This window comes from Streptopelia decaocto, assembly GCF_964273445.1.
Source record: "Streptopelia decaocto genome assembly, chromosome: 3".
NCBI classification, from domain to species: Eukaryota; Metazoa; Chordata; class Aves; order Columbiformes; family Columbidae; genus Streptopelia; species Streptopelia decaocto.
Window position 1 is genome coordinate 32,678,615 of NC_138656.1, and position 12,491 is coordinate 32,691,105.

A 12,491-nucleotide genomic window follows, 5' to 3' on the forward strand; every position below is an offset into this window, starting at 1 on the left:
CTAGGGCAAGGAAATAACACTGACAAACCTATTCCATGGCCCATGGCAAATTAAGGTAAAAAGATAAAAAAACTCAAACAAACAAAAAGTAGGGACTGCCCCCTGCCCGAAGGTGAAAACAAATATCCTTCAGTTCAGTTCATCTTAATCACCTTAATAGCTGCTAACAAGACAGAGAGAACAATCACTTTACTGCAACAACAGGCCAATAGAAGAAAATGCAAAGGAATAACATTAGGTCACTCCTCCGGTTTGTGTGGGCTGCAGTTGAGCCCCTGCACTGCACCGCAGCTGGGACTACCTGGTTCACTTCTCCTGGCTCTCTCATGAATATTTAAACTTGTTCTTTTCTACCCTCCATGCTCTTTTTGTTGAAGGGGAGAGGCCTGATGTCCCTTTCCCTCAGACTCACTGAAGTAAGACACCCAGGATGAGTTGGTAAACGTTACTTTGACAGGACAAAAATGTGTGGGCATCAATGACTATATTTTTCTTTTTTCTATTTTGTCCTAAACAAACACAACAGAAAGAGATGGAAATTCTTACCTGGTCAGAGGCCTCACATTCAGACAGGTTCCTCCAGGGAAGGGTCGAATTCTCTTTCAACAGCCATGTCCCTTCCAGGGTGCAAAACCGGTACACCTGCCCATGCAGCACTGCCAGAAGCAAAACAAGCCACCGTGTTAATGGGAGGAGAGGTTGCTCATGAGGCAAGGTGCAGCCTTTTGTCCTCACAGGTGGCTCCCCTGGCTGGAGGGGAAGCCACCACGCTGCCAGGGGAGCTCTTTGCCTGCTCCCTGCCTGCAGCAGATGCTGCTGCTGCTCATCCTCAAGGCCAGGGAGTGGTTTGGGAGGACACAGCTGCAAAAGGACCAGACAGCACATCCTCCACGACAACTGCTAACTGTTCAGCAGCAACAGTCTGAAATAGTTGCTGCTGTCTTTGTGGGGATTTTACAACATGCATAAATGCTAGTTCACTGAAATATTAAATTTTAAGACACACAAATTTTGGAAATATTAAGCCTCAGCTTCAAAATTCACAAAGAAAAGAAGGCGCATAAAGAGTAAATGTGCTTTTTCTTTTCTAATATCGTGCAGACTCAGATAAACCTCAGAACAGGTACACTAACACAGCTTCTCAAAATGTAAATGCTTATACAAACATCTGTGCTACAAAATGAGGCCATAAATCTTTGCCGAAACTGCCCATGTATTCTTTTTATTATGTCTGTCTACATGTTTGAATAACAAAACCAGCAGTAAATAAACTGCCTTTCCAAAGCAGTTAGCAGCTTGATCTTGTAAAAGCAGGTACAATGAAATGGCTCATAATAAAATTACATCAGACTGAAGCACCAAAATGAAAGTACAAAGGGAAAGCAGCACTCAACCACAGCGTGTTGAAAGAAAACTTATGTCTGGTATCTGGAGTATTGGGGAAGGAGGGGCTGCCGTATATGGAAGGAGGGGCTGACCACCTGGGAAGAATATAAGGCTGTTGTCAGCAGGTGCAGGGAGGCAACTAGGAAAGCTAAGTCCTCCTTAGAATTAAACCTGGCGAGAGGGGTCAAGGACAACAGGAAGAGCTTTTTCAAATACATGACAGATAAAACTAACACCAGGGGCAATGTAGGCCCACTGATGAACGAGGTGGGTGCCCTGGTGACAGAAAATACACAGAACACCTTCTTTGTCTCTGTCTACTCTGCCGGAAGCTGTCCTGAGGAGCCCCGTACTGCTGAGACCCCAGAGGAAGTCAGGGCAATGGAGGAGTTTGCCTTGGTTGATGAGGACTGAGTTAGGGAGCAATTAAGCAATCTGGACATCCATAAATCCATGGGTCCGGATGGGATGCACCCGTGGGTGCTGAGGGAGCTGGCTGAAGGCATTGCTGGACCACCCTCCATCATCTTTGCCAAGTCTTGGGAAATGGGAGAGGTGCCTGCAGACTGGAGGAAAGCAAATGTCACTCCAGTCTTCAAAAAGGGCAAGAAGGAGGACCCGGGTAACTATAGACTGGTCAGCCTCACCTCCATCCCTGGGAAACTGATGGAACAACTTATCCTTGGTGCCATCTCAAGGCATGTCAAAGATAAGAGGGCCATTAGGGGCAGTCAACATGGCTTCACCAAGGGGAAGTCATGCTTGACCAGCCTCAGAGCCTTTTATGAGGACATAACGAGGTGAATAGATGATGGCAGAGCGGTGGATGTGGTCTACCTTGACTTCAGTAAAGCATTTGACACAGTCTCCCACAGCATCCTCACAGCTAAACTGAGGGAGTGCGGTCTGGATGATCGCGTAGTGAGGTGGACTGTGAACTGGCTGAAGGGAAGAAGACAGAAAGACGTAGTCAATGGGGCAGAGTCTAGTTGGAGGCCTGTATCTAGTGGAGTGCCTCAGGGGTCAGTACTGGGGCCAGTATTGTTCAATATATTCATCAATGATTTGGACGAGGGAATAGAGTGTACTATCAGCAAGTTTGCTGATGACACCAAGCTGGGAGGAGTGACTGACATGCCAGAAGGCTGTGCTGCCATCCAGAGACCTGGACAGGCTGGAGAGTTGGGCGGGGAAAAATTTAATGAAATATAACAAGGGAAAGTGTAGAGTATTGCATCTGGGTAGGAACAACCCCAAGTTCCAGTATAGGTTGGGGAATGACCTATTAGAGAGCAGTGTAGGGGAAAGGGACCTGAGGGTCCTGATGGACAGCAGGATGACCATGAGCCAGCACTGTGCCCTTGTGGCCAGGAAGGCCAATGGCATCCTGGAGTGTATTAGAAGTGAGGTGGTTAGTAGGCCGAGAGAGGTTCTCCTTCCTCTCTACTCTGCCCTGGTGAGACCACACGTGGAATATGGTGTCCAGTTCTGGGCCCCTCAGTTCAAGAAGGACAGGGAACTGCTGGAGAGAGTCCAGCACAGAGCCACGAAGATGATTAAGGGAGTGGAGCATCTCCCATATGAGGAAAGGCTGAGGGAGCTTGGTCTCTTTAGCCTGGAGAAGAGGAGACTGAGGGGTGACCTTATTAATGTTTATAAATATATAAAGAGTGAGTGTCACGAGGATGGAGCCAGGCTCTTCTCGGTGACAACCAATGACAGGACAAGGAGTAATAGGTTCAAACTGGAACACAAGAGGTTCCACTTAAATTTGAGAAGAAACTTCTTCTCAGTAAGGGTAACAGAACGCTGGAATGGGCTGCCCAGGGGCATTGTGGAATCTCCTACTCTGGAGACATTCAAAACCCGCCTGGACACATTCCTGTGTAGCCTCATCTAAGTGTTCCTGCTCCGGCAGGGGGATTGGACTACATGATCTTTTGAGGTCCTTTCCAGTTCCTAACATTCTGTGATTCTGTGATATAAGCAACCCAGAGGTGCTCCTGTATTGGAGCACAGCAAACAGTTTCTTACTAATTACGTTTTTGACCCAGTAAACTGACCTAGTCTACATTATGAAGCCACCCCTAAGAAAGCGGTGCTGGGTCAACTGCTCAACCAGGGTTAGCCTCTATCAAGGCAGTGTTTGGAAACAGACACTTAGAACTTTTTGACGTATGAGAAGCTGAGTTAGAAGGATTCAGCTCTACACAGGTATCAAAATACCTCTCAATTACCGCTTTTGCTCAGACCCAGCCTTGCCTGCTGCAACCTCATCCCATTGTCAGCTCCCTCATTACTGCAAACCAGAACTCATTGGAACTCAGCATTCCTGTTTCATTGGGAAAACATTAAAACTTATTTGAAATTATAACAACCCAATATGCTATTTGCATATTAGTTGGCAACACATACTTTGTTTGATAATTGTCAGTGGTAGACTAGTACTCTAAGTGAAGAATGATTTTTCAAAAAATAATCTAGACATTCATATTCTAATAAGCCATTTCTAATGAGTATGCTAAACGGTAACTGAAAATGGTTTGGGTAAGCATAGTCTATTCGCTTTTGTAATTGGTGTTACTGAAAATACCAGTAAGAGATAATATGAAGTTATCTGAGATGATATAAAGATTAAGTCATGTCTCATGGAGGTTTTTCCTTTGTATCAAGGATACCTGTTTGCATAAGTTTACACAAACACAGAAGGAGAGACTAGGTCAGTGCAACATATACATTCACATCCATTAATGTTTTGCCACTTGCTCCCATTATCTGCTGGCAGTTCCAATCACTTCTTTCCCTCGAGATGTTGCTACAATCTTAAGGATATCTCAGCTGATGGGGGGTAGCAAATAGGAAAGCATAATTTCTTTTTCCCCTCAAGATTAATGGACAGCAAATTGAAGTAATTAATTCAAAATTTTACGCAAAGGTAGCTCTCGGAATCAGTAAACATTACATATTGGAAGCTAACGAAGCTGAAATCCAGAGGGTGAAAGCCTAGAGGGTCACAGGACTCAGAAATTCAGTCTGACTGTCATTGCATAAGCTGTAACCAAGTATTACAAGACAAAATAAAAGAAATTTCGCTATCTTCCTGAAAAAAAAAAGGAAAAACTTGCTAAAGGGGAATTGATTAAAAAACAAGCAAACAAACAAACAAAACCCAAACCAAACCAAACAACAACAAAAAAAACACCACACAAATGTTATTCTACATCTTCTGAAACTGTGAATTTTTTCCCTCAGCACTTCTGACTGTCAAGGTCTCATTGGGATGAAGGTTTAGCCTCAATGTATTTATTTTCTCTCCAAATCATCATGACACATCTTAATTTTTTTTAATTGATAAAATATCTTCTGAAATAATGAGGAAAAAAATCTACTATATGCTGAAACCTGGCATATATTGGAGAATGGAAGAGTTTACAGTGAATGAAACATGAAATTTGCCATCAGACAGAAAGACAAGGCAATTAATTTAGGTATTTAAAAAAGCGAATGTAACCCTATTACACTGTAAAGGAGAGTTCCTGCCACATCTAGGAGTCGCAAACACTTGAACTGGACTGATGGCTCTTATGGACCTCTGGGTAGCCACAAGCCAGCTGTGTCAGGTTGTTGTAACCTCACTGCTTGCCAAAACAGTGGTGGTCAGTGCAGGATGCAGAGGCAACCGAAGATGAACTGGGCTGTTTGTGTCCAGGAAGAGCCTTAAGAAGCAACGAAATAATCGAACCAAAAATCCAAATAGATGAGACTGTATATGAGTACATCTGGTCTATGGAATAAGTTATTAGTCAAAATGCTTACGAGATAGAAAAAATTAAAAAAATAAAACTTAGACTTTAAGGCAGTGTGGAGATTCTGGTTGAAGCATGGAGCTATGCTCATGAAAGAGTTGAGAGACAGCACAAACCACAACACGAAGAAAGTGCAGGAGTGATGTACTGCAGGCAGCCAGTTACTCTCAGGAATGTGAAAACAAGTCTCACCATTGTGGAAACAGATTATTTGCAGTTATGTATTGAATACCAGAGAACCCCCACAACATCAGCAGAGGTTTACTGTAGGGGCTGTGAAGTGCTCAGTGATGGACAGACCCTGCAGCTGGTCACATCCAGAACCAACACTGTGCAGGACCTGTGAAGCAAACCCAGCCCAGGGGTGCTGCCATCTTTATGTGCTGCATGATTGGCCACAGAAGCTCCCCAGAAAAGGAGGCCCCGAGCCACAGTCCCATCAGCCTTGGCCTTCAGGCAGCACAGCTGCTGCAGGATGCACCTTTGGAGCAAACCTCCCTCCCCGAACTGCATCATCCTGCAGCCATTCCTGTTTTCTCTGTTTCCAAGAAGCACAATGCAAACAGCTTCCATCTATTAATACTCACCCTCTGGGCAAGAGGCTCCATCCCAATCAGCCAACTGCTACCACCCAAACACAACAAAAAGGCTGTTAATGACTGACAGCTCAGAAGAGACATTACCTTAACTCAGGGGTGTCAAACTCATTTTCACCGTGGGCCACGTCAGCCTCATGGTTGCCTTCAAAGGGCTGAATGTAGTTTTAGGACAGTCCTTAACTGAACACCCAGCCTTAACTGAACACTCTTCCCTGGTCTTGCCTCACTGAAGAGCGGGATGGAGAACAGTCTCAACAGCAGAAACTCTGCTCTGGTGCATCTCCAAACTAACTGATAAAAACCTGAAGTGGAGACTTTAGATCTTTTTGTTTGTTTGTTTCATCTACAAACTAAATTCTCATATTTGCTTAGTGAAAGCAATTCTGACTCATTTCAAAGGGATCCACTGGCTTTTAATCTTTTAATCAAGGACTTTTTGATTTTTTTGATTCAAGCACTGCATGTATTTTACCACTCTTACTGCTCAGAGTAAAGCATGTGGTTTGCATTAAAGCTACCTACAAATGTTCTTAAAACAATTTTTTCACGTTTACTTTTTATTACTTCCTCTCTGCACAGCCGGTCATGGCTTAGTTTGGCAGAGATCTTCAACCTCCTAAAAGGGATAGAGGGGTAGTATTTCTACATATTGTCTCTTTCCTGTGGGCCAGATGCAAAGCTCACCAGGAACCTTATTTCCTTCAGCTTTCATGTAAAGTCATTGCTGAAAAAAATTCAGTTACTATACCTACAGAGGCAAACTAACAATGACAGGCTCTGAGGTTGCCTGTGTGCCGTGACAGTAGGAAGGCACACACACAGCTTCCCCCTCAACTGCTGAGCAATTTCAGCTTCTTGCGTGTAGGTGGTTTAGTCAGAGGTGATTCACATTTGTCTGTGCCTGAATTCTGCAGAGTGACTCAGGCCCTCTTACCTTTAATGCATTGCAAATACCAAACATACAAGAATCAGCTTCAGTTCTAATAGACCAGCATGATGAACAACCTTTTCTCAAGGTTCAAGTGGCTGCTGCCTCCCTGCTATCCTGCAATACCTTTCTCCTGTGCTATCGTGCTTTTTGTTACCATATAGTCAATGTTTTAAAACACAGTGATTATTACATTCTAGAATTGGCTTTTATCCTCTGCAAACTAACAAACAAACGAACTAAGACTACAGCCAGTGCATAGGGAATCTGATTTTATTTAATCTATAAGCTAAATGCATTCACTCACAAAAGTTGCCTAAGGAACAGCAGCTTAATGGCACCAGTATATTTGAACAGTGCCAATCACACCTTATTACATGCAAAAACATAGATTGATGCCCAAAAATGCGGTGTCTGTAAACTGAAAAAAGACAGAGAGCTCAAGGGTTAGCACTGAAGTTAATATAACATCTATCTATTTCTCTGATAAATCCGTACATCAAATAAAATGCTACAATTAGCCAAATACTGTTACATGAGGAGAAAATATGCTATGACATAGGCAGGAGGCTCACAAACATTTCCTTATTATCCCCCTTTTACTAGAAATAAAACACAAATTATTTCTCTACTTAAAACAACCAACCTGATCTGTGTTTTACAACATCAGGGTGTTGAGGTCTGTGTGAGATTACCCACCCAACTGTACCTGAGGGTAAATTGGAACATTATTCATTGTAAAAACAAATTACAGCATGTCCTATCCAATCAATTCTGTTCAGGCAGAGCGATGAGAGAATCAGAAAAAGAACAAGAGAGCCCACAGTTCTGCCTGGCTGCTATGTGTCAAGTATTATAGACCTCTCTTCTGTTAATACCTCTTCTCTGTTTCCAGCAGGGGAAATATTTTGGAAAAAGGTAACAGTTTTCTACATGAAACAGGGACTCTGTAGTACGAAAGCATCATGACAGTCTTCAAAGCAGACTGACTCATTCCTGAAATGAGCAACTTGCCCTTTGATGGGGACAACAATTTATCAGAACTTCGGAGGTTGCGCCCCCAATCAGCAGCTCTGTTCAGCTCTCATTTGGTGTGACCTGGGCACTGCTCTCCTGAAAGGAGCCACTCTTGGCTGTAAAAGCTGCTGCATAAGTGTCACTCAGTCCCAAGCCCTGTGCTGCTTACAGTGAAGACATCCTAAACCCAGGACTTGTGCACTCACGTGTGAGCCTGCAGCTGGAAACACACCACCAGCCTGATCACGAAGCCTCCAGGGAGCAGGAGGAGCTCCAGCCTGCATTACTGTCCAAGAATCACATTTATCAAAATGAGCCTTTATGCTGGGCTCACTGCCACATCATCTGAAATTATATTACCTCAACAAGCAGTTTAACTACGAGTACTTTATATAGTATATCTTCTCACTATTCCTCCTACTCCGTAGCGCATTCGTCATCCCAATTCCTTTGCTTTAGTCATGATAAAAAAAAAATTGAAAACCAGCTATGTGTTGTATTTTGCCTTGAAGGCAGAAAGGTTGGTGGTCACTTCAAGTTCTTGCAGCAGGTAGAGAATAATTTTCAGTTATATTCAATAGTTTGGGTGAGAGGTGGGGAAACAGATTTGAACATCCCCACTGTGAATTGTCCTCATCACTAGCTCTTAGCCTGAAAGATCCAAGAATCCCTACAGCCTCTTCCAATAAAAAAACCCAATTATTTCAGTGAATAAGAGTTACAAGAGAGAGTCATGCATCCACACTCCTACATAGAGGTGGTTGTGCACTTATGCAGACCTAACAGAACTTTATATAGTGCAAAGAGAGATCCAATTAAGCAAGTGCAGTCCATGCCACAGGCTGCACAAACTCACCCTGAATGTCCTGGAAATCCTCAATGCCTGAATCCTGTGCTGTGCTATCGAAAGCACAAAGTCAGAGACTCTACATATGGAGATGATGTTGTTTGTCTCACCCAAGGGATACTGCCTGCATATAAATTTGTATTTTAAAATATTTGTTTTGGAATTACATTAACAGAACAAAATGAAACATTCAAGAATTTGGAACCGTTAAGCTAAAGCTCCTTACGTGGGGTTTAGTTCCCCTCAATAACAGTTTCCATGTACACATTAATACATTTTTTCCAACAGAAACGACTGTTTTGTTCAGGATACTGAATAGAGAGAGATCATTTAATGGGAAATTATTTACCCTTACCACTGTGAGATGTTAAGTCATATTTGAGCATACTGAACCAAGTCTATACCAATTACTGTATTTTTTTTTATTTGTATACCCAAAGACCACCAATTTACCTGCCCAATGAACACTAAGTGCTATTATTTTATATGTGTACACAGATAATCCAAAAAATAAAGATAATATTCTAGTCACATAGTAAAGCCAGATTTATACAACAAAGAACATTTTGCCACCAAATTCGTTCTGCACAGAGATTCAGTTCTCCTAGCACAGTGATCATCATTACCAGCTCTGCAATATCTTGCCTCAGTCAACACAAATTCCCACAGTTAATGAGGCAACAATCCTGCAGAGAAGAGCTCCCTTTACTACATACCCCACAAGCAGATCCATTCTGCACAGGGAAGGAATACGAGATCAGTGGAAAAATGGCAGAATATAGCTTCATAATTAAAAACTACTTGCATAATGATAGCCAATAAAGGTTGCGTGAGCAAGGCAGACCATGCCAAATCATAAAACATTCATTACGTTGTAACCTTACACATCGCTGGGTACGAGTTAGTATTAATAAAAATTAAAATATCTTTCTGAAAAACAATACTGTTTTTTAACAGAGTATTGCCCTAAAAGAAGTCATACTCTCCAAGCACTTCAGCTGAGTGTATTGAGAAAGAGTTGCATTAACTATGCTAGACTATACTGAACCCTAACATAGCTTTTTGAAATATACTTAAAAAAACAAGTCATAAAATACATGCATGTATGTGTGCATTAGGTTTAATAGAGAGTGTTTATGAACTATAAAAGATATGTGAATTAATGCAATAAAAGGAGTTTTTTTAGTGAAAAACAAGTATTTATGATAATGGTTCAGCTTTGTGAAGGTTTGGTAAGATATCAAAAAGCACCATTAAAACTTTTGTTCAGAATAAATAAAAGTCAGTTGGAATAAATTTATTGCAACAACAAACGTGACTGGAAGTTTAATGTGTTAGAAACTTGTAAAAACTGTGCTAAGAGGTTTTGTGTTTCAAAGTTATTTGATCAGTTAATGTAATGAATTGAAGACATCTCGTTAGAGTATGTTAAAATGAAGCAAAAAATTATGCAATAAAAAGTGTTCTTAAAAGCTTGCAAAAGACAACTAAAGGGCAGAGGAAGGGTTCTATTTTGCTATGCCCATACTTCAAGGACTTGTAAAAATAACAAAAAAAAAAGCACAAATAAACAAACAAAACATGCAGTGAGTTAACAAAACATGCAGAGAGTTAAAAGAAAAACAAGCTAAAAAAAAAAAGGGAAACAACTAGGCAAATCATTAGAATAATGCTTGCTGACCTAAAGCAAGGAAAAACAACTTTGAGAAAAATAAACAGATAACTAGTATGTTAAATATGCACAGCTAGGAGGGAGAGGGAAGTACACATGTAAATAAACACCAGTTGTTTGATGTATCTTCTGAGCAAAACAAGAAGCTCCAGAAGACGCAGGCTGAAACCATCACCAGGTGCTGCAAACAATCTGCAGGGAAATTAGTGGTATTTAGTTATCCTCAAAAACAATGGTATAGAGAAACAATGATTCAATAATCCTGATTTGTAATCTCTGACAGGACAGTTATAAAGATTAAAAAAAATCCTAAATGACTGGAAGCTTTCAGCACAGGCAACTGCAAAACATATCATGAAAAGGAACCCAAACCATCCAGCTTCACTTAGAGATGACTATAATTCCAGAAGTATTACCCACTATCTACACAAAGTAAAGGAAGTGGATACTTCAAAGCAGATCAAATACAATGAAGTGCCCCTTGCATTTCAAAGCGCAAAGACATACATTTTTATTGAGCAAGTTGTGCACTTTAGCCTTGGTTAAAGCTTAATACTTCTGTATACAAGAGCTAAAGCATGTGAAGCTGTAAAGAAAAATCTTATCAACTGGTAAAGGCTTTCCTACAGATGTTGATCTTCTACTCTCTGCAGATTTAGCATTACAGATATATGATGCATTTACATGATAAGAAGTAGTACTATATGATAAAACACCAAACCCAGATAGCTTAGGTGTAGGAAGAAGTACAGCCCTTAATTCTACTGCTCAGGACACTGTCTTGTGCCACATCAATATATCCCTGTGCTTTGCCCATGGATTTCTCTGCTATACAACAAGGGGAGACCGATTTTGAGTATCCATAGCAGATATACCGTAACACTAACACTTCTCTCAGCTCCTACTCTGACTTGCCGTTCTCCAAAAACACTGGACTTAAACAAAATTGCAACCTGACTCCAGCCTCTCACATCTCCTTTCTCCCCAGTCCATTCCTTGGCCCTTCTCATAGCATCCCAGCAGCTCCTCCTGTTCCAGCCAAGCAGTGAGGAGGGGTGAAATCAATGAAGCACCTCTGCTCTGTCATCTGGAGCCTACTGTGGCCAGCAAGAGCATGAGAAGTCCCCCTCAGGCCATGTGTCAAATACAGATCTGGCCTGACAGTCACACAGGATTTTGGAGAAAGAATCACTGCTCTGCTCTCATGTGGCCTCTGGAGACTACAGGTACAAACCATGGGAAGTCTAGGGAACATATATAAGGAATTCACCCCTGTGAGCAGCAAGAGGCATATCACCAGTACCGTAGGAGCTGTCTTCTCCATCCACGTGTTGAAATGTAGAGAAAAGTTTTGACAAAAGGCTCTTGAAAATCATCAGCCTTAAAGCAGGCTTCTATTGTGTTGAATCTCAGTCAAGCAAAGTTCTGTAAACCTATAAGCTACTAAATACAAGCTCTTACAAATAACAAAAAAACCCACCAAGTGCTTTCATTATGGAAACCACAATTTTTTGTGTCAATAATGACTGGAGGCCACTAAAGCTGCAGTTACATCCAGATTTACCTTTCCATTACAAAGCCAAATCTTAACACCAGTCTGATTCTTACCCTCCTTCTCAAAGTTGGAACCTACCCCGACCTGAAAAACCACGAACACTTACACCATTCTACTGGTATCTTCCCCAAGTTTTCTATTGCATTTTTGTTTCCATTCAGTTTTCATTGCTTGAAAGGTATTTGGATGGACATACAATCCTTTTGACTTAAACTTTTCCTGCCAAGGTGCAAAGCCTTTCCTTGAATATGCACTGCCAATGCCACCTGACATCTCTAAAAACTTAGACGAGCCCACTGTCATTCATCAGCTACACAAATGCAATATTTTCCACATTTTCACCCATGCTTTCATTCTGTTTAAAAGAAATTGTTGATGCCCTGCTTCATCAAGCTCCAGGACAATTATCAGGCAGCCTTTGCATGCAGAAGCCCATTTTTTGCTTTCAGAGGAAATATGCTGATGAACACTTGATCCTTTTCTTGCCCAATTCATTTCTGCTCATTCCAGTTGTCAAAAAGTAAATTAGTTCCAGAAAGGTCAGATGAGTCTGGCCAGGTGCCAACCACCACTATCATTATTACTGTCATTGAACTAGTCATGTACCCAGGTTCTCTCATAAACATGTTGCCCAGAGAAACTTTGTTCTTATTCAAAGAAAATTTGAAGTGATTTATGGGA

At 41.6% G+C, this 12,491-nt stretch overlaps 1 protein-coding gene across 1 annotated transcript in view; it reads right to left on the reverse strand.

The window, feature by feature from the left end:
* The window catches only part of GLP1R (glucagon like peptide 1 receptor), a 90,061-nt gene that overhangs the window by 32,307 nt on the left and 45,263 nt on the right, over window positions 1–12,491 (reverse strand). The window contains exon 4 of the mRNA XM_082048085.1: window positions 547–656. Within this exon, the coding sequence (XP_081904211.1) occupies window positions 547–656 (110 nt within the window). The remainder of the gene's footprint in view (window positions 1–546; window positions 657–12,491) is intronic.